This window comes from Cygnus olor, chromosome 12 (assembly GCF_009769625.2).
Source record: "Cygnus olor isolate bCygOlo1 chromosome 12, bCygOlo1.pri.v2, whole genome shotgun sequence".
Lineage (NCBI taxonomy): Eukaryota > Metazoa > Chordata > Aves > Anseriformes > Anatidae > Cygnus > Cygnus olor.
Window position 1 is genome coordinate 13,534,149 of NC_049180.1, and position 21,795 is coordinate 13,555,943.

General features: G+C 43.4%; 2 protein-coding genes across 3 annotated transcripts in view; one reads left to right on the forward strand and one right to left on the reverse strand.

Annotated features, from left to right (window-relative positions):
* On the forward strand, positions 1 to 18,580 carry BBS2 (Bardet-Biedl syndrome 2). Of its 2 annotated transcripts, XM_040570822.1 has the most exons (17): positions 1 to 228; positions 303 to 530; positions 1,366 to 1,491; positions 1,764 to 1,826; positions 4,796 to 4,873; positions 7,213 to 7,317; positions 8,221 to 8,307; positions 9,606 to 9,741; positions 11,112 to 11,251; positions 12,016 to 12,160; positions 12,993 to 13,164; positions 14,182 to 14,311; positions 15,234 to 15,365; positions 15,893 to 16,030; positions 16,508 to 16,620; positions 17,317 to 17,465; positions 18,127 to 18,580. In XM_040570822.1, exons 1-17 carry the CDS (start codon positions 112 to 114, stop codon positions 18,231 to 18,233), a joined length of 2,166 nt encoding a protein of 721 aa, XP_040426756.1. In that variant the 5' UTR covers positions 1 to 111; the 3' UTR covers positions 18,234 to 18,580. The 2 variants fall into 2 exon arrangements, with proteins under 2 accessions (XP_040426756.1, XP_040426757.1); XM_040570823.1 differs by lacking the exon at positions 303 to 530.
* OGFOD1 (2-oxoglutarate and iron dependent oxygenase domain containing 1) overlaps positions 8,852 to 21,795 on the reverse strand; it is a 23,496-nt gene continuing 10,552 nt past the window's right edge. The window contains exon 15 of the transcript XR_005823538.1: positions 8,852 to 8,862. The gene's annotated coding sequence lies outside the window, so the exon portion shown is untranslated. The remainder of the gene's footprint in view (positions 8,863 to 21,795) is intronic.

Genomic DNA, 21,795 nt, shown 5'->3' on the forward strand with positions numbered 1-21,795 from the left:
CGTGACGCGGCGCCGTGCGCGGGCGGCGCCAGGCCCAGGCTTAGGCCTCGCGGTGCCGGTCCCGGTGCCGGTCCTCGTCCCGGTGCCGGTCCCCGTCCCGCCGCCGCCGCCATGCTGGTGCCCGTGTTCACGCTGAAGCTGAGCCACAAGATCCTGCCCCGCACCGTGGCGCTGGGCCGCTTCGACGGGACCCACCCGTGCCTGGCGGCCGCCACCCAGGCGGGGAAGGTAACGGCGGGGCGGCGGGGCGCGGGGCGGCGCCGGGCGCTCCCTCACGGCGCGCTGCCCCCGGCTCCCCGCAGGTCTTCGTCCACAGCCCGCACGGCCACGGCCACCGGCCCGGCCCGAGCCGCATGGTGCCGAGCAGCCAGGACGCCGCCGTCTCGCTCCTCAACATCAACCAGGGCATCTCCTGCCTGAGCGCCGGGCCGCTGCGCCCGCAGCCGGCCGCCGACTGCCTGCTGGTGGGCACCGCCACCAGCCTGCTGGCGTACGATGTGTACAACAACTCGGACTTGTTTTACAGAGAGGCGAGTTAGCTTTCTGCCTTCCCTTGGTGCCTCCGCAGGGCTGTCCTGGCGTTCTGCAGGTCACGCTTAGCACATAGGGTCAGTTAGTTGCGCTTCTGGCCTTTGCGTTCCTTATATCGCTGTATTCAGAACCCCTTCCCTTTAGAATATCAGGAATATTTCAAAAAATAAGGCATTAATAGGATGTGTATGTGTGTGGGGGAACAAAGCGTTAATAGGATGTGTACCCACGTACGTGTGAGGGAGAGCAAAGCATTAATAGGATGTATACCCACGTGTGTGTGAGGGAGAGCACGTTTTCATAACACATCAACCTAGCAAGGCAAAACTTAGAAATTCTACTAGGTGTCTAGAGCTCAGCTAAGCTCATTTTTTCACCCTAATCTGCCCAGGTCATGGGTAGTGACAGGAATTGTGGGTTTTAGCAAGGAATCAGAAAACATAAAGAAAAACTTGAAGAGGTCTTGGATTTACATGACAGCACAACTTCTCCGTTCATAGTAGAAGGTTAATTGTCAACACATGCATAACTAGTCAAAACACCTTAATTCTTGGCTTTATAACCTCCCTAATTAGCCAGTGGGCCCGACTTCATGTATGGTTTATCATTAGCCCCTTTCAGAAATGGTGGTTGTCAGTTTTGTCTTGCCTTATGACAACCCCGCTGTAACTGCATCCACAAAGTGGGAGGGGAACACACACCCAGGTTCCATTGCAAGACTCTGGCACTGCTAGAAAGGAGACAAATGTGGTAACATTGGAAGCGTTTTTAATTTGTATGCTCTGATGTCACGTTATTTGTTTTGTTTCGTTTCCCTTTAATGTTTCTCTGTAGGTTTCAGATGGAGCCAATGCAATAGTTCTTGGAAAGCTGGGAGATATTGCATCTCCACTTGCTATTATTGGCGGAAACTGTGCCCTGCAGGGCTTTGATTACGAAGGAAATGACCTTTTTTGGACGGTAGGGCTACACATAAATGCTTTTGATATTGTTAAAAGATTCGTTTGGTGGCACTAATTGCTATGGATTTTTTTTAATATATATGTTAATTTAGTTGTTGAACAGAGAAGATCTTTCTTAATTTATTTCCGAGCTTAAACTGTGTGTGTTTGACCATGTATTTAGCGCATTCAGATGTTACTCAAGTACTTGACTGCGCTCATTGCAGCTGAGATGAGAAAAATGTAGCTTCTGACAGCTATCAGTGTTGAAGATGGTCTTTCTCGTTTTAGGTTACTGGAGACAACGTTCGTTCATTAGCGCTGTGCGACTTTGATGGTGATGGCAAAACCGAGGTTTGTTTGTAACCACTTACACATGAATTCAGCTGTTATTGTGGTCTTATAGTGGTAGGAAAAAAAAAGTGAATTATCAAATACAACTGACATACTACCAGTGAAAGTGATCCCTGTGGGGAAGCTGTCCCTTTTTCAGGCTCCAGTCTGGCAGAACCAGGCACCATTGCTCAATCCACATACGGGGAGCAGCCCTGCTCTCTGGCACTACTTGGAATGTGTGAAACGAGGCATGTTTGGGGGCTTCACAGTATTCCTGCCTTGCCTTGGTGAATAGGTGGCCAGCTGTAATGGAAACTTCTCTCATGTTTTTTTGAACCACACCAGAAATACAGGGGAAATACAATGAAATGTCTCTGATCATCAGTTGCAAGGCATCTGTTTCAGTCATATTTTTTGAATATGTTTATAAATATTTTCTTAAGTGGCAGAGGTACAACTTGCAAGCATCTTACACGTGAAAGTGAGCCCTTAAAAAGCTGTGCTGTGAAGCACTTCACTTGTGATTGCCAAAATCACAGAGTCTGTCTTTGCCTCCATTCTCCCTGTTTCTTCTCCACAGTGATGTGAGGAAATAGTATGTTCCTTACTTTTCGGATTTAAAATGAAAATAGTGACATGCATCTTGCTGATAGGATGTGAGACAAATGATAGGAAACAGCTGCTGTTCTAATCACACAGACTGCAATGGATGGATGACATTGTGAATTTAGGTGGCATTTTCTGTTTTTGTAAATATTCTTCCATCCTGTGTGAATTGAAGGATCATGGGTATAAACATGAATTTTAAAGAAAAACGAATGGCTTCCTAGTATGCTTCAGATGCAAATAAATAATCTGTTAAGTCACCACACTACAAGTACTTACTTTGTCATCTTCCAGTTTTAATCAGAATTAATTTAAGATCTTCTCTTGAATTCCCAGAAAATCCTCATTTGTGATGTTTCCTTGAACTATCATGTTTATAGTGACATGTAAATGGCCTCTACATCTTTGGTGTTTCTTATAGCTGCTGTGCTGGTACAGACCCTTTGTTTGATTGGGATCTTTAGGAAACAGAAAATCTTGCAGGTTTTACAGTCAATTTCAGCGCAGCTTCTTTTAGGGCATTTTAAAGAAATGGTTATAGAAAGGATGATGATTATAGAAAGCGGAGGCAGTGGATAAAGGTTCTTGCCTTCTGTGAGAAAACAGGGAAACTGATCTGTGGCACTATCTGTAAATGTTTTGCACTTGGGCTTCTAAGTGCTTTTTTTGTTCTTTTTTTCTGCTTGACAAAGGTTCATTCTCAGCAGTTGGTATAATCTGTTGCTGCTTTGAGCTAGGCAGGGTTGGATGCCTTAACCAACCAACTTACATGGCCAGTTAGCCTAGCATGCGTTTTATGAGATTTTTTGGGTTCTTTTTACTCTTAATTATCTACATGATTTTTTTTTTAAGCTGTGGTTTATGTGAAACTGCATCTGGTTTACAACTGAAATACTGAGAAAATGCACAAAAACACCTGTTAATTTTTTTTGTTGGTTTGTTTTATCTGGTAAGTCGGTGTGCTAGCTTCATTTCTGTTCTTCCCCCAGTGAAAATACATCTACATTTAAAATAGACCGAATTTTAGACCTGTGTGACTAGACTTCGGTCATTTAATAGCTAACAAAACTGATTCGTTCAAGTCACTGTCTTAGGATGTTACGTTGGCAAGATGTGAGAAAGTAAACAGTGTCAGAGACTTGGGGGCCAGAGGGGGAGTTTTTCCTTGCTTTTTCACGTTTGAGTCCAGGGGGATGAAAGTCACTGAGGTGGACAACTTCAATAAAATCAAATTAGTAAAGCATCTTCTAAGCACCTCTATGGGATGCAGGGTTACTAGTAACTGATTTGGCTTTCTGTGCATTTAGCTGGTTGCTGCTAGATGGTGGAGTCATGGCTTGTCAAGAAATCTCTACCACTTACAATTTTATTTGCTATAAATTATTTCAATAGCTAAAGTAAGCTTAGGCTTGTGTAATTTAGTTTGTCATAATCTGAAGCACCTTCACCTTGGAAGAAGAAAAGTCTTGCTTTTTTTTTTTTTTTAAATCCAACTTCAGTATGTGTTTGCATCCGTTCTGCCAAGTAAAGATGGCAGGCTCATCGGTTCCAGTGGGGAAAGGCACTACCGAGTTTTAAACTTTGATTTATAATTCAGTTTCTGTCATTGTTTATATGGGTGCAGAACTGTTCCTTGCTTTTTCAATTTGTAAAACAGAAGTCATGGCTTGCCACCATCCTTAGAAAGAGCTTTTCCATGGGACCTCCTTTTCAGTTAATACCTTCTACCTGCTCAAACCTAGGAAGTAGGAAACGAGCTAATAAATACAGAGATGATAAGGAGTGAGAATGCAGAAGACCTGACTGACTGCTGATGTCCTATTTGTGTAATCATTTACATCAAGCTAAAGCCCAGTTTGCCCTTGCTTTGTGGTAGTGGCAGCCACTGTTTGTAGGAGAGGCAGTGATGGTTACTTGGATTCATTGGGTTTGAGCGTTTACATGAGGGCTGGCTGGTCAGTGAAAGGTTTTCCAGCTGTTTGTAGTAAGTCAGAACTGAGCTGTACGCCCCCTGCTCCAGCACAGGCAATGCAGTATTTTGGTGTGTATAATTGTAGTTACAAATTATAACAGCAAGAAAAGAGCATAGCCCTGATGCTCCAAAGTATCTTTTCTCATTCCTACCCCAGATGTTTCAGTATGCTTTTGTAGAGTACAACTTGCCAAAAAAGCGTGACTGGTACTCGATCAATGGGGGACTTCTGAAAGCTTGTCTTGACAGAGGGTGCCCTTTGTTCTGCTGGCAACATTTCCTATTGCTGTTGAAACCTCTCCGTCGCTGGACTTGGAATATTTATTTGCTTTCTCCGTACAACAGTCTGTGTTTTTTATTTCCTTGCCTCGATTAAGCATTTTTAAGGTAGATTTCATTATTTTTGTAGCTTCTTGTTGGCTCTGAAGATTTTGATATCCGAGTATTTAAAGAAGATGAGATCGTGGCAGAAATGTCAGAAACAGAGGTAAATCACTTCTAGCTAACGTTTATTATAATCGCAGATGAGGTTGAAAATGTTGTGTACTATAAAGCGTTTCTTGTTACTCTGGTTCAAATGTATTGTGTAGTTAAATAGTTACTTAACGATTTGGCACGGGCAATGACTGCTGTCATTGCAAAAGTTAGGGTTTAACAACATCTTTAATAACACTTGCACGGGGTTTCTTGCTTTTTTATTTGTTTACAAACCTTTAACCAGACAAAGGAAAGTAACTGTTGTCTGGCTGAAAAGCAGGGCCCTGTCCAAAGGTGATTGTGGTTCCGGGAAGGATCCCACTGACCGAAGCTCTTAGTGCCTCTTGAGCAACAGGACGTCTTCTGCTACTGTTTTCCTCAAAAGTGTTGACAGAATCACGATGGGACAACTTGTCCCTGTGTGTTTCCACATGGTGTGTGGCTGGGTACAAGGGGACCACCCAGGCAAAACTGGAGGTTAGTATTGCAGTTGGTCGTACACTGGCTGCACAAAGAGGGCTGCACTTTTGTAGTGCCTGGAGTACAACCTTTGTCCTTGAAGATCTGAGGACTCCTTGCTGCCAGAGTTAGGACTAAAAGGCTTAGTTAGCTATTACACGACTTAGAAAGAGCTCTTAAAGATGAATGAGGGCAGTGTTCCAGGAAAAGGAGCTGTTAATATTGATAGAATTAGAACGGGGCATAACATAGAATACATCCCACCATCTGTGCAATAACCAATCCAGAGTCATGTTGGGATTTCCAGTGAAGGGGAAGTGAATGGTCCATCACTCTCATATATGGTTTGTTTCCAGATCTACAGTAGGGTTGTTTCAAATTCACACCTGTAGAGCCTTAGGAGGCCTGTTACAGTCTTATTGTTCTAATTTGAAAGGGCACAGCTGCACCTAAACCTTTCCTTTTAAGAAGGCAATTTCAGGAGACGGTGGCTTTGCACATCGTGCACATCTTCGAAGATTCGAGTAGTTTGCATTTTCTGTGTTCAATTGCTTCTTCTGATGAAAGTGAGATCACAAAGGCTGATTCTTGAATTTATAAATGCACACTTTGGGCGTACAGAGAGTATTGCTACCTCTGTGACTTTTTGTCTGTTGCTGGGGTCTTCTGTCCTCGCAGGGTGCTCACAATTTGGAAGCTGCTGTTACTTGGGAAAGGCTTTGGAGAACGTCCACAAGAGGGAATAGTGACAGGTTTGGAAACCATGCTCTGTAGCAAAAAATCCGGGAGCACAGTCAGCTGAGTTTAATGCAGCTTACATGTTGCTTTCATGACTGTGTGCAGACACCCGCCTGTAAGACTCAATTGTTGCCAAGGGCTCTGATTAAGGACACCGCGCATAGCAATGTGGAGTGGCTGTAGCCTGAAAGCAGACACTCAGGTGCACATGCTAAACGATGGGGATGATTGTTACCTTCTCTGTGACTTCAGCAGAGGCAGGGGTGGATTCGGTTTCACTGGGACTCTTCACAACAAGAAGGTCTGGTTTCTAGAGAAGTTCTGGAGTTCAAGAAGGATTTAATTTTAAGGAAATCTCATGAGCTACCTTGTATGGGAGAACAGACAGACTCTTGTGCTTGTTCCTCCCAACATTAAAATCTCTAGTGTTTGTGCATGGAAAAAGGCTGTGTGTCCAAGCACTGAGAGACCTTGCTCAGTGAAGAACTGTGAGGTAATGGTTCTCAAAAGGAGGGAGAAATGATCTGGGTTGTGGCTCTCAGGTCTTTTCCTGGAGCTGTTGCTTATTCAGGTAATACCTAGCCCGCTGTTGTAATTGTCTTCCTGAAAAACTCCAACTGTGGGAGCTGTTAATTTTTATCTTGCTAATCTTAGGCAAAGGTTTTCTACCAATACCTCTACGGCTTTCCCAGCCTGTGTCGTGTTGAACTTCTTGGCATCCTCAGGTCCTGAAGATTTAAGGAGTGTTGTGTGCGTGGAACAGGTTTTCAGTGGCAATGTATTAGCACTGATGACCACAGGAATCCTGTGAGCGGTTGGGCTGCTGATTGTGGTAGTAAATATTTGATCAAAGACAGTTTGAGGGCAATTCTGCAATCTTTGCTGAACTGTATGTTAACATTGGCAATGCAGCTTGTGTGGGGAAATCCTACAAGGCCTTTGGTGATGTTAAACTGAGTTTTAAAAATAGTTATTTCAATATTTAGTGCTCCGTACAGTAGACTTACAATTAAATTTCAATTAATGTACAGTTCATGTGATAGAGATGGCGTATAGTCTGTTCTCTGGTACTTGAAGATGCTGAAGTAGATGTGTCCTGCCTGATTCATGTATTTTTTCTCTCTCTCTCCCCCTTTCCCTTTCCCCCACAAGACTGTTACAGCACTTAGCCCCATGTACGGCAGTCGCTTTGGCTATGCTCTTTCTAACGGGACAGTCGGAGTTTACGACAAGACAGCCCGCTACTGGAGGATTAAGGTTAGTCCAGTGCTGGGATGTCATCACGTAAAGTTTGAATTCTTGTGAGGATTTGTTGGCTAATCTCTGGTCGTTCTGGTAACACCAAAACTCCTCAGAAGAATTTGAAATTTTCTTCTGAGCATAGCAATTAATGTAATTTTGTCATTACAAAATCTACCCATTTTTATAGATGCATGCAAAATTAGTAACATATCAGTTCCTTCAGCACTTTTGGGACTACTGATGATGACTTTAACAGCACTGGTAAAACCATACATCTGGGGAGGCTTCAGCTTTGCAGGGTCACTTAAGGAACAGAGATCCAACAGCGAAATGTGAACTATTTGTTAGAAAATGCCTCTGGCTGCATTGTTGAATCAATAAACTCTTTTTCAAAGACTGAATTCATCTTGCATTGTATATGTTCAAAGCTAATTTTTCTACATCAAAAGCAATGAGCTGCTGTAGCAAATCACTATTGGGAAGAGCTTTCATTTTAATATTCTTAATATAGCACAGATTAGAACAGCCTATTCAATAGCAATAAGGATTCCTTGGGAGGTGGCAGGAAGAGGTTAATGGCTTTCCTCAGTGGTCTCATTTTAGGAAAATGTTGAAACTGATACTTTTTTCTATAAAATCTGTTTTTTTATACTTTCTGAATTCTAATCATCTGCTTGGATGAAAATTATTCAAGGGAAAAATCAGGCTCTTTGAGAGCAGTGGACTAGATTCACAATGCAAGAGCGAAGATTTCAAAGATGTGTGTGATCTTGCAGATAGTGATGCTATAACTTCCTTTTAAGAGACATTTTTCTGTTCCTTTCTGTGGACTCATTCTTCAGTGTCTTGCACGTATCAAGCATGTGCAAATTAGAGAACATAGCCCATTGTAGTTTGTTCTTTGTTTTCTGTCCTCAGTCTAAGAACCACGCAATGAGCATACATGCGTTTGACCTCAACTCCGATGGTGTGTGCGAGTTGATCACTGGCTGGTCCAATGGGAAGGTGAGCTCATAAGGGGGGAAAACGAGGAGGTGTAAATCTGGAAGCTGTGTTTTAACAAGGCTGTTCAATTTTCTGAAGTAGAACAGACAAAATATTAAAAGACTGTTGAAAAGTGAGCGCTGAAGAATTATGGTAGTAAACCTACTTTGTCTGGCGAATCCTGTGCCAAATGCAAGATCAGTCAGAGAAAATCTTTCTCTGCTTGCTTCAGAGTCAATTGCTAAGGTGTGGCAAGTTGTTTCTATAGTAGCAGAGTTCATATGCCACATCCTACAGATCTCAAGTGTCTCTTTTCGGCTGTGTCTTGGGCGCATGCTAATAATCTGCCGTGTACCCTGAATGTTCTCAAACTACAGGGGAAAAAAGGAGTGGTTATGTAAGAGGAGAACGGCGTCGGTCTTGACTGTGGCAGGATTAGAGTAAATCCATCAAAGTATTATTTAATCCTATGTAAAGGCATGCTATACAGCTCAGTCTAGTCTCTTAAGCCTGTTGCTTGGTATTTCCCTTTGCCAGAAATGACTGTTCTAGCTGCCAAATCTCTCTTGGACACAGCTTGCAAATTTTTTTTTGGTAAATCTGTGCTTCTTTCGTAGCACCTCTCATTACTCTCATTAGCCTGGAGGAATTTAATTAACTTCATATCAAGCTGGCAGTCTAGAGCCCAGTTATGTTGTAATTTATGTTGGATTAGGTGTATAACATCATTAAAGAGAGAACCTCTCCTTGCTGTACTCCTTTTTCTGTTCTTTTCAACTGGCAGTCTCTACCCTGCTTGTTGGTCTGAAACAGTCCCTAGCTCCTAGAAAGAGTAATGTTGGTCCCATGCTTTGGAAGAGACACACTGCTCAGACCTGAGCTCCCCTCTCCATCCCTCTCTCTTGAAAGATAACTAAAGGTTGTGACATGTGCATAAAGATAGTTCATCAGTCAAGGACAGCAAATAAGAGACTGTAAATACTGCATTAAGATTATTTACAGTTTAGTCCCATTGTTGGTGTATCAACATGTGCACAACCTTCCCTGTGCAGGCTTGCAGACAACTTTTTTTCTTCCTGTTGTTTGTAACTTTGGGAAGCATCTCTGAAGAGCAGTCCCTTCTGGCTGAGTCTGTCTAGAGGTCATTTGATAACATATTTTTCATCTGGAGCATTCTGATCAGCGGAACTGCAGGTTCATCCATCTGCAGTTCCATGAGTGGAGCTGGCTTTCAGTTAACAACCCAGAGTATGGCGTGGCATTTATTTTGGAGCTAGCTTATTGTTCATGCTGTGTCTTGGAACTCTTTGCTGTTCCAGGTTGATGCGCGCAGTGACCGAACAGGGGAGGTCATCTTTAAGGACAACTTTGCCTCCTCGATTGCAGGTGTGGTGGAGGGGGATTACAGGATGGACGGGAGCACCCAGTTAATCTGCTGTTCAGTTGATGGTGAAGGTAAGAGCATTGTTCAGGATACTAATTTAACACACAGTGATATCAGGCACATCACGTCATCTCAGATTACCCAACCGTTGTTTCGGTTCCACAGGCATTTTTGTGTGCCAAATTCCCTTTGCTTTGTGTGAAGTTAAGGGAATTTTGTGTTAGGCTATCTGCAAACAGGATTTTGAATATCACCTTCTCTGTGATAATCAGTGTGCATTTCATTATGATCCAAGAAGCCATCAAAATTTGTTTGCCTAATAGAAGATGTCCCTTCCTAATAATGCAAAGAGGAACATGCTCAGTAAAGACCATGATTTTTCAGGCAACATTATGAAAGATCAATATATGGGAAATATGTGATAATTCTTGGGTTGCTTAACAGTGGTAAAGGGGGTTAGAGAGCTTAAGGTGTGTGCGTTTTGGTTTTGTTCAAAAGATGAGTGGTTAATTGTATTAGAAATTTTGGATGTCAACAGTTTCCTGGAAAATGCTCTTCTGAGACTGTAGAACTGGTGGATTTGTCCCACCAGACTTTCAGGCAGTGAGACCTGGTTACTGTGACTGGAAACAGATATGATTGTAGGTTATTTAAATAAGTTCAGCATGAATTTACAGGCATACATGATGGCTCCAGGAAAGGCACTGGTGTGATTATCCAACTGCTTGGCTTCACTGACCTGAGACAAACAGGTCTGGCACAACCCATTGGAACAAAAGCCTGTCCTTGTTAAATAACACAGTGTTTTTCCGTCTCTCTTAATCACAGGCTGCTGGGAAGTGCTGGACTTTGGCTTCAGCATTTAAACCCTTTTCCCAGGCTTACAGAAGGGGGATGTTCAATGCAGTATCCTGCAGCAGAGCTATGTAGGTTAATGTCACGGAACATGATCATGCTCTTCTGATGTGTCTGTCGTAAACCTTGGCACAGTGGGGATCCCTTTAGGCTGGAGCCTTTAGGCAGGGCTAAAAATAAAGAATAAACAAAAACTAATTAATAAAAAAGGCACTACTAAATAGTAATAGTAAATAATATTAATAATTACTAAATTGTAATACAAAAATAAACAATGTATGGGCAAGCCTCTGCATTCTCACAATGCTTGTCATTAGAGTTCTGTTTGGGACTAGCTTCCTTTCACACGAGGTCAATTGTAGGATTGAGAACATTGTTGTTCTGTGTATCAGTGTATTTTCTGGCTTGCTCTCATCTAAAAGGAATGATTGACCTGCAAATAATAAAGCAAGCCCTTTTTTCGGAGGGCATTGTGCACCCTGAATGTGTTTTTCTGTGTTCCTACAACTTTTTACTGGGGTTACACAGTTGGGCAGCATATTCTTTACAGGTGTCAGATTTTTCTGCGTGTTTTGTTTCTGTGCAGTCCGGGGCTATCTGCCAGGAGGTGAGGAGATGAAAGGAAACCTGATGGATACAAGTGTTGAGCAGGACCTGATCCGAGAACTTAGCCAAAAGAAACAAAATCTGCTCCTGGAATTAAGAAATTATGAGGAAAACGCCAAGGTACTATTTAAACAATGTGTAGGGCTAAAACCTGTCTTCCCATTGCTATAAATCTGTTGTAATCTGAGAGGAGGTCGTGGGGCAGCCTGGACAAGTCAGAGCTGTAACCTGCAATCAGCAGCGAGATTGTCTGCCTGGGATTCCTGCTTGCGTGTCTGGCTCGCGCCTTGTGCAAGTTCAGAACTTGCTTTTCTTTCTGTAATAAGTAACATGCTCCTTGCCTCATCAGCTCACTGGAGCAGTTGGGTTTGGAGCTGGGTTTTGTTCAGCCCCGTGCATCAGCTTATGACTGAAAATTGTAATTTTCCACACATAAGCCAACTGGGGAGTCGGAGAGGATTGTGTGAGAGCACTGCCAAGGTACACAGACAGCGCGCTTGTGGCTTGATGGGGAAGGTGCAGAATTGCAGGGCTCTGAAAAATAGTTTGAGGAAAGAGCAGGCTTATGTTTGAAAAGTAAATAACCACTGTAGCAAAAGCATGGAGTTTTGCTTAAAGTTAAATATATGTAAAGTGCTTTTCTGAATGGAGGTTTGGGTGCAGAGCTGAGCTCCATCAACAACGAAGCACTTGAGCAAATCGTAGCACAAGTGTCCACAGCTTCGTGCCTAATCCAGCTGCTGTTCATAAATACGGGAGGTGTCTGGGAATTGCTGTATTGCAGCCTTCTCCTGCAAGAAAAGAGAAGTGACACAGATGTTTTCTAGGTTGCTTGAATGAAAATCTTGAAATTCTGATACTGAAGGGTATGTGTTTTGGAACAGGCTGAACAGAACACTCAACTGAAGGAAGCTGATGGGCAGAGAGGTGTGATTCCAGCAAATACCCAACTCCAGACCTCCCTGTCAGTTAATCTGGGCTCTGACAGCCAGTCTGCCCACGTGGAGCTGTGTATTTCCACCACAAATGGTGAGTGGTAACCTGCAACCATTGGCATTTATTTCCATGTAAATTCATGCAAACATTTAGTTATATTTAGCTGATGATTTGCCTGTCTCCCCTTTATTGTCTGTAATTTCCCCTTTGTGGTTGCTCTCCTTTCACAGTTTTGAATCACCTCTGCTCCTTTGATGGGTCTGGGGAAGGGGGAGGAGTTTGCTGGAATTTACTACTTGTGTTTTGTTTTCCAAACCAATTAACATTTAACTTGGATGAAATTAGTTTTGGTGATCCCTGCAACATTCCTTGTGTTGACTGTAAACATTAAAAAGGAACACTGTGCTATTCCCCTGTGAAAGAGCGAGTGCAGTGTTCAGTGTAGAGGGATACACTTCTGTAATAAAATTTTTGTTATAAAAAGCAAACAAAAACCAGCTGACCAAAAAAACATTAAAAAATCTGTTCCAAAAATTAATGGACAGTCTTGTTTGTCTATGGGTGGGTTACCTGGTACATAGGTAAATGGTGTAAGGAACGCAGAGACTACCACAGCAGCTTTGCACTGAGCTCACTTGCTGTTCAGTTAAGTCTCTACAGCCATGCTCATGAGGGTGTTGCATGAATGCAGCTGGATTTCAGCTGCAAGACAGGAACTACCCCAAAACAGCCTATTCACCTAGCACCAGGTATGCTGAGGATATGGTCAGATCCAGACGTGGTAGTGCTGGTCATCTGCGATATGTTAACAATTTAGAGGAGGGGTATAAGAAATTGCCTGTGCTTAGTTCTGAAAAAAAGTGTTTTTTTTTTTTCAAGAGGATGGCTGTTAATTTATGAACTAATTTTTCTTCTCGTTGCTAAGACACAATCATCCGTGCTGTGCTGATCTTTGCTGAAGGCATATTTGAAGGAGAGAGCCACGTGGTACACCCCAGTCTCCAGAACCTCTCAGGTTGTGTTCGGGTTCCCCTTACTCCACCCAAAGATGTCCCCGTGGATTTGCACATCAAAGCCTTCGTGGGTTACAGGAACAGGTGAGGTTTGTGTTGTGAACTCTGCTGGTCTCCGGAGCTAAGTGTGTGTGACAGGAAGCACCAGTGATGTGGCTTCATACTTGTCCCATGGGAATTGCACCGTTAATTCCCTGATGCCTCACTTCTCTTGTTAGTGGAAGGCGAGTTCGAATACTTTCCTAAAAATACTGTTATGCTGAGCTCTGCTCCAGTCAGTTACTGGGACCGGCTGTGCTCTGGCTCTGCCTTTAGGGAACAGTGAGCGTTTCTTGTCCAAGCGTGCTTTCTTGTGGGTCGCTGGAGGGAGCCACGAGAGGCAGAGGCTGTATCCAGACTGCCTGCACTAAGGGTTTGCTGCTCCAGGGGCCTGAATTGTGGCAGCTCTTACCATAATACTTGGGCAAACCTCGAGGCACTGTGTTGTCTTTCAAGCTACAAAGTAACCCTGTACCCGTTTGACTTTGGGGCAAATAGAAAGCAGCATATGCCTGATTTCAAGACAACGCTTTTCCAGTTTCCTCTTCATATATACTTTAAAAAAAAACCAACTTTCTCCCTGCTCACATCTGCCAGAACTGGTGGCGTCTCAGGAAGCAGCATCCTTTCCCTAAACAGGGAGGTGTGTTTTGAGTGCTGGCCAAGCACTGCAGAAGAACAGAAGGAACTGAATTCCCTTTTTTTGTTTCCTCTGTTTGTCTTTATTACTGCTTTTAATAGTTCAGCAAGGCTGCTCATAAAATACCCAGTCACATAATGGAATCTTAAATGTGTAAGCCTAAAGAATATATTTCATTGGAAGGATTATGGAAAATGAAAGCAATAGGGAAGAATCATTCAATCTCGTAAAGAGATGCGATAACCCTGGAATTTCCAATTTCTACTGTTTCCAGCTGCTTTCCAGCAGTAAGCAGTTGGTTACATTGCTGGAAGCTGCTGATGTTAATACCCAGGTAAAAAAGAACCAGGAGCCCTTGCAAATAGGTGAATCACTGTTATGTTTGTAACTGTCTCTGTATTTTCCCTTTCGATTGCTTCCAGCACACAGTTCCATGTCTTTGAGCTGACGAGACAGCTTCCCCGCTTCTCCATGTATGCCCTGAGCAGCCCGGACTCAGCCACGGAGCCGCTGAGCTTTGTTAACTGTACAATGAATGAGAGGCCACAGAGGGTGAGTTTCTGCTCTGCTTCCTAATTTCTAGTCCTGTTTACTGATGATGCTTTTCATAGCAAGTGGAGAGTTTGCAGTTAGCTTGAGATTTCCAAGAGCAAAGATTATTACGCAGTGGACTGCGTTTCTAGCCTTTGCAGTCTGTATGTTACAGCTTGACTTGGTAGTTTTTTGTTTGCCTCACTTGAGACATTCCCAGCTTCAGGAATTCCTGCAGCTGCAGGAACTAATGACCTGAGATCATGAGGTATTTCAGATATTATCTTGTTTGCTCTGTGATGACTGATAGAATGCCAGTGGCAGGAACCCTGTAGTGAGTGATGAATTTTATAAATAGAGAACAGGATAAAGGCAGTGCAGTGCCCAGGTAATGGCTCATATACCTAGCAGCTGAGCAGTGGTGCTGTACTTTTGGTTCTGAAAGATCTGAACTGTGGGATGGTAGTGATCAGAGCTGGTCATTTCCCTCATATCAGTGAGGCTTTGCTATATTTGTGTCACCTTTCCTGCATTAAGTAGCCAAAGCAAAAAAAAAACCCAAAAACCAAAACAACAACAACAACAAAACAAAACAAAAAAAACAAGATGAAACACACTTTCCTTTAAATTCTTGTAGTAGAACCAGCTTGCTTCCTAGCTGTCTTATGTCTCCAGGCCTGGTCTTATACTTTGACTTTGAGCTGTGGTTTTACATTGTCAGATTTAATTTTCTTACAAATATTCAGCTTAGGAGCAGGGAGTCAACTGTCCCCATCCTAACAAGTTCATGACATGCATTTAGCGGATTAAACTTAGTGAATGAAATTCCCAAGATACCCTGAACAGAGCCCTGCTGCCCTGTGCACACGTAGGGGCATTGCATGGCTCTCTAGACTTTCTGCACAGGTGACGGCTGATGTTCTTCGTTTTATTTTTTTGCAAGATTGTTATGTGGCTGAACCAGAGCTTCTTGCTGCCGGAGGATGCAGAGTTTCAGAGTGCTCCCTTTCAGGTTTGCTTCACTTCCCTTCGTAATGCAGGTCAGCTCTTCATCAAAATCAAGTCTGGCGGAGAGGTGAGTAACTTCACAGACAAGGGGAACAGCCATGTAATTATACACCAGTGAAACTTAAAGGTGGTGCCAAGAGGAGGCTGTAAAAATGTAGGAGGACTGAACAGACAGAGGAAGTACTCAAGTTCCAGGGATGATTTTGCCAACTTTTGAGTCTGTGTTACTCTTAGTGGGTAAAATTCCATTGCCACTCAACAAAGCAAATTGTTTAGCCTACAGATCTGTAGGAAGGTATTTGTTCCCACACAGAGTGGGAAGCCACAATTTGAGGCCCAGGGGCTGCCCATAACTCCTGCACTGGCCTTGTATGCACAAATTCCTTTTTTCCCCAAGCCTAAATAAAAGCCCCTTTGAAATTGGTGTCTCCTTATCTCCAGCAAGCCTTAAAGCTTATTCTTGGATCACTCTTGCCTCTTAGAGTGAACTGCTTTGAGCCTTGATATCTGTTCTAGAGGCAGTCCTGCTGAGCAGTTTCAGGAGATATTTTGACATGGAAGAGCCTTTAAGTGCTTTCTTGTCCTTTCTGACAGATTTCAATTAGCACGGATGATATTGATTTAGCTGGTGACATTATCCAGTCAATGGCCTCCTTTCTGGCAATTGAAGATCTGCAGGTGGAAGCAGATTTCCCTGCGTACTTTGAGGAGCTGAGGAAAGTGTTGGTCAAGGTGAGGAAGCATCGGGCATTTTTAAAATGGTAGCTAAGCAGTCACTGGGGACATTTGTGTGAGAGGAAAAGCTGAGGATCTCTAAGCTGCTTAATCTTCTTGGTGTAAATCAGCCAGCAGTGGCGTGCTGTGTATTCTGTGCAAAGGACAAAGGTGTTCCCTCAATCTTCTGTTTATTCTTTGTTGTATGGAACAGGGTCTTGGTCCCCAGCAGATGAACGTTTAGAATAATGTAAATATGTTGTCTGGAAGACAGCTGTGGGTTTGGGTCAGGGCATAAGGTCTGCATCTTTGCAGAGCACTTCTTTCTGTGGGACAAGGTACTGCTCTGGCAGCCAGGGGTTGGGGGAAGGAGGATGGTGCTAGGGGTGCAGGTAGGTTAAGGTGGGACGTTACTTTCTCTTACACTGGGTTGAGGTGTACCTGTATGCCCCGAATACCAGGGGGCCTTTTCTCAGGAATGTTTGCCTTGGACAGGTGGACGAGCACCACTCAGTGAATCAGAGGCTCACTGCTGACATGGCTGAGCACTCCAACCTCATCCGCAGCATGCTGGTTCAGGCAGAAGATGCGCGACTCCTGGGAGACATGTGAGCAGTTGCCGCTTTGTGTGATTTGGGTTAGAACAGCCAGTCTTTGCTTTTCAGGCAAAGAAAAGCACAAAAGCATTTGTGTGATGCGGGGGATGTCCAGTTACAATTCTTCATGCAGAATTGGTACCTTGGCTGCTCCCCCATGAACTGTCTTTGAGCCTTGTCTTGTTCTTTAGGTGGAGAACCAGCCTGGGGAAGGCAAAAGGGCAGGGTTAGGGGATTAGCATGGAGCAGGCAGGAAGAGTTGACCTTGAAAAAGTGATATATTGGAAAAGACACATTAAGGGAAGAAGGAATTAAAAGCTGTCTGTGGTGCGTGAACCTCTGAGAACACCAGGAAATAAATTTTAAGTGCCAGTCCCTTCACTCTGACTTCTGTGTTCTGCTAATTTCCTGCCTTGACTGTGAAGGGTGACAGTAAAGAGGTCTGAACTACTGCGGAGCAGTGTCACTTTCACTGGGGAACGTGGCATCTCCTGTTTGGAGAACGTAACTACAAAAATAGACTTCCTTTTCAGTTAAATAATGAGGTTAACCAACACGTCTAGACAAGTCTGTTGTCTTGTAGCTGCAGCCATGGAGGTAACGGTGGCAGCCATCACAACCATGCATTGTTACACCTTTATATTGACAGACCAGGAATTATTTTCTTGTCCCCAGAGATTCAACTAACTGTGCTGATTGCTCCCCCAGGAAAAACATGAAAACACGGTACATCGAGCTGTATGATCTTAACAGAGATTTAATAAATCAATACAAAATTCGTTGCAACAATCACACTGAGCTGTTGAATAATCTGAAAGCCGTGAACCAAGCAATCCAGAGGGCAGGCCGGTTACGTGGTAAGTATATGTATTTGGAGGGCACAGGGAGTCTTGGATCCCACAGAGGCAGATAAGATGCATCTCGGAGGCCACCTGGTTTGCTTAAGTGGCTTCAGGCTGCTTGCCCTGAAGCTAAATTAGTGGAAGTAACCTTTCATGGCTCAGTCCTAGCCGATTGCCTGTGACAATGAGCTGTGAGTGTCCAATATAATCTGGGATCACAATATTTTGGAAAGAACAGTTCAAAGCAGTTTTCAGGTATAGAAATCACTAGTTTTGGTGAACACAATTTTAAAAACAGTTTTAAAGTAGTGTTTAAGTTCTTCATTTATAACCTAGTTTAAAAAAAAAAGGAAGAAAGCTATCAACTTAAGCAAGGCTGTTTATATTATTACTAGTTCTGTAGGTCTTTGGAGGAGGAGTTTTTTTTTTTTTTTTTTTGGATTTATAGCATTCCCCTTTCAACAAGTCCTTTAAGCTGCCCTGTAATACAGCTATGGAAAATTCTTTAAAGAAAGGATTTTAGTTATATATTAAGAAAAAGGCAAGGTGGCACTTTGCTGTTTGTGTAAAAATTTTTGAAAGAACCCCCTACATTTTGAGCTTTATAAATATTTGTACCTTTTTTTTTTTTTACTCAGTAACCAACTGTTTTTTCTTTTTTTTTTTCTATTCACAGTTGGCAAACCTAAAACACAAGTGATCACTGCTTGTCGGGATGCAATAAGAAGCAACAACTTTAATGTGCTGTTCAGGATAATGCGTGTGGGGACAGCATCTTCTTAAAATGACTAGAGGAACAGCAATTGTGTAGTGGTGATGTTTCCATGCACTAGGCAGGTACTGGACCAAAAATGACAAGCATTTAATTCAGTTCCCTGCTCCACTGTAGAGTGGAGTAATTGCAAAGGTAGGATTTTAGTTAAGCCATCAGGCAAGAAGTGTTATTTATGCAGGCCAAAGGACAGGAAGCTTCTTGAAGAGAGCATCAGAGTTTAAGTGCAGATGTGGTATTTATGTAAGGCAGAGGTATAACCTTGAAACACTAATTTTTCTTACAGGATCTTATTTATGTGTTTTAATATATTTTGTAGTTACGGCATCAGTCTTTACCATTAAAACATAGACTGGTTTGACTGCTTTTGTTGTGATTTAGTTGGAGAGATGTGTACGGTTAAGTTATTTGCTGGAAAATGAAGCAGTTCTCTGGTTTCTGCGTACACCAAGCTGGGGATATGTCTATTACCGTATTTGCATTGTGGTTTAAGAACCTGGAGGTGAATGTGAAGTCAAACTGAAATGCAGGACCATAAGCCTGCTAGCTTTGGAATTGAGTTTTTGGAACTTGCCTCCAACTTCTGTTGTCAGCTACTGGCTTGTGCTCCCATATAGAGTTATTCTGTGTTAGAGAACCCCTGGTTTCATTGCAGGGATGTACTGCTTCCTGGGTAAATTGCAGTCCACTGCACTAGAAGCACCAAAAGGAAAACATCTTCTTGCTGGCTTTTAAGCCAGGTGATCTTTGAAAGCTGTCCAGTTCCAGGATAGGAAGGTAGGATGTGGTCGGTTTCATATTTGATGCTCTCCCCACACCCAGATTGCAGGAAGTTGTGCTTCCAGCTGCTTGTTCCCTGTTACTGCTGGATGAAACTGCAGATACTGAGGTGGGTAAGGGTGTATTTCAGGAATGAGGAAAACAAACTACACACCCAAGCTTGGTGCATACTTATAAAGAGGTAGCAGTACATAATGGGATCAAAAGAAGGTATTGAAAAATCTCTTGGCCCATGGCTCAAAACTGTTTATTAGTTGTGGGATCTCTTAAATTGGATTAAAATACTACAGTAGAACTGTAGTTTAGATATAAAGATATTTCAGAACCTTTGCCAAAACAAATTCCTACTAGAAGCTAAAAATATCCTGAACAGGATGGCGGCTGGGTGCCAGTGTTCCTGCTCCTGCACCATTCATCATGTCTACCACTGCATGGATCAATCTGCAACACGGCGGGGAGTAGGCAGTCCATCACATCTGTGAAAGGATGTTCTTGGGTAGCTTCTCAGGGCTGTCAGCAGTACTCGCCTCCTGTAACTGGTCTGTCTATTTGCTAATACCAAATTAAAACGAGCAGCCCACTGTTCGCTACGGGGCAGGCAGCTGAATGGGGAAATTAATTATTGCAATGTGTTCTAATCTCCAAAACAGCCCCTTGCCAGTGCTTCACCCCTTCAAGATGAAGAATTAGGCTGCCAAATGCGTGGATCTCTGTCACTTCCAATCTGCAGCAAGAGCTCATTTGAATCCTTTTAAGAACCTGGTTGTTAGTCAAATCCAGCTTCTTGGTGAAAAGGGTGGTGAGCCACCCGTGCTGTTCTAAGCAAGCAAGCTGTAAGACTTGATTATGGAACAGTCTCCTGGCATAAGTCTCGGGCTTTCTGCCACCTGCTGTACTTGTTCCCACTGTTTCCAGCTCTTCTTTTGCTCTTTACATTCAAAATCCTAGTGCTTGCTTAGCTGCATTTCTGTAGTCCATTCAATGATCAGAGAGTGTCTGTGATCAGAAAGCAGCTTTCCCATCAGCCTGACTTCCAGGGCTACACATCAGGCACTTCCAGTCCCGGCTCTGTTTTGCTCTTGGCAGCCTGAGTCGCTGCAGTGCCTGTCAGTCTTGCGGTCACAGTCCAGACCTCTGATACGGCTGATTTCCCCCGGCTAGGTTTCTGACAACAAATTTGTCATTTATTTTCCCGTAAAAACAATTTTGTCTTTGCCAAATGTACAATCCACATCCTGTAAGCTGAAGTGATACAAAGCTTGCAGTTGCTTGTTGAAATAAAGCAGCCCTTGGCTGGCACACAGCAGCAAGTTGACTAAGCAGTGTGCGCAGCTGAACCTGCACCAAGAAATGAGTGGCAAACAATCTGTATGGGTAAGATTCAGTCCAGGGCTATTGTGCGGTAATCCTCTTCTTGGGAATGGGAGGGGAATTGTTCACAACAAGTTAAGCCACTGGGCAAGTACAAAGTGAACTCTAAAATCACACTAGTAGGACTGCACGGTAGTTGCTAAAAATTCCTGGGAAAGGTTTCTTGGACAGCACCACACCTTGGTACGTGCACTGGGAATTGGGTTCAGGCCATTGTCCTGCCCCTCTGGGGCATTTCGATGCCTGCCTGAAATTGAAACTTGCACCGGGGCTCTGCTGTGCCTGAAGGTAACGTGCTCACAGGCACATGGCTTCCCTGTAAGGTCCCTTTGCTGACTTATAAATGTGCTGCCGAAATCCTGTGCTGGATCAGTGCCCTCTGAAGAGGGAGCTGTGCAACAGGGATTTCCTATGTCCTAATTCAAGTTCTGTTTTGGAGTTTAAGAACAAACAAACAAAAAACCGGAACTGACAATTGACAACAGGTTACTTGATTTTAGCCACACTTTCTTCAAGCCCCATGGATCGCTGTTCATCTCGATTAATCCTAATTCACTGAATACCTGATGTCAGAACTTAACTTGCTGTGTGTTTATGAACGCAGAAACCATTCCTTGAATCTGGTCTACAGCTAAACTGTATCGAATTGCTTCAGTTTTCAGCTCCTTGGCAAACGGGTAACAGCCAGATCCTGAAAAATTGCTCACGAAGCATTTGAATAACTCAGCACTTCAATAACTGAAAGCTGCTGGTACCCTGCATCGAATGCCAGGGTTCTTGGCTTTGGCAGTGCAGTAATCTGGTGGGAAATGGGCATCCTCACGTAGCTGAGCTGGTCAACTTCTGCAGGAGGCTGTCTTGCCTGGTATGAAGCTTCTGTTCTCAGCTGCTCATGCTCTGTACCTTGTTATTCATTTGCTATTCTGTCCTTCTTTGTTTTTCTGTATTGTTCTGCTTACACTCTTGGTGGGCATGTATATATTTCATATATTCCTCAATGTTCAGAGTATGCTGTAAGCAGCTACGCATAATTGCAAGTATAGATACGTACCCGGTAAGAGCATCTCTAGAGAGGGCTGCCAGCAAAGGCACAGTCTAAATTTGGGTCCCTCCTCCTCCCCATCAAGTAGCTAATGTCACCTGGAATTTCACTGGGCTATCTGTACGTAACAGGAAGTGTGGGAGAAGAGAAATGTGTTGTCTTTTAGGTCTTCCAATGCTAACTGCAAATTTGGCTTCTCAGTCACCTCAGGCAGAAGGGTGTTTCCTTGTACGATCGGAGAGATAACTGGCTCGCTCAAGTAGAGGCTGGTATGCCCTCTAGTGTATTGTTTATTATTAAAAAGCAGTAAGCTTCAAAAAGTACAGCTTCCTCCCAGTCTTTTGGGAGGCTGTTCCAAGACCTACCAAACACACTCTTGG

Coding starts and splice junctions, on each gene's coding strand:
- BBS2 (XM_040570822.1), top strand. CDS start 112: ATGCTGGTGCCCGTGTTCACGCTGAAGCTGAGCCACAAGATCCTGCCC. Junction 1,827..4,795: donor ATGGTGATGGCAAAACCGAG/GTTTGTTTGTAA, acceptor TTATTTTTGTAG/CTTCTTGTTGGCTCTGAAGA. Junction 11,252..12,015: donor ATTATGAGGAAAACGCCAAG/GTACTATTTAAA, acceptor GTTTTGGAACAG/GCTGAACAGAACACTCAACT.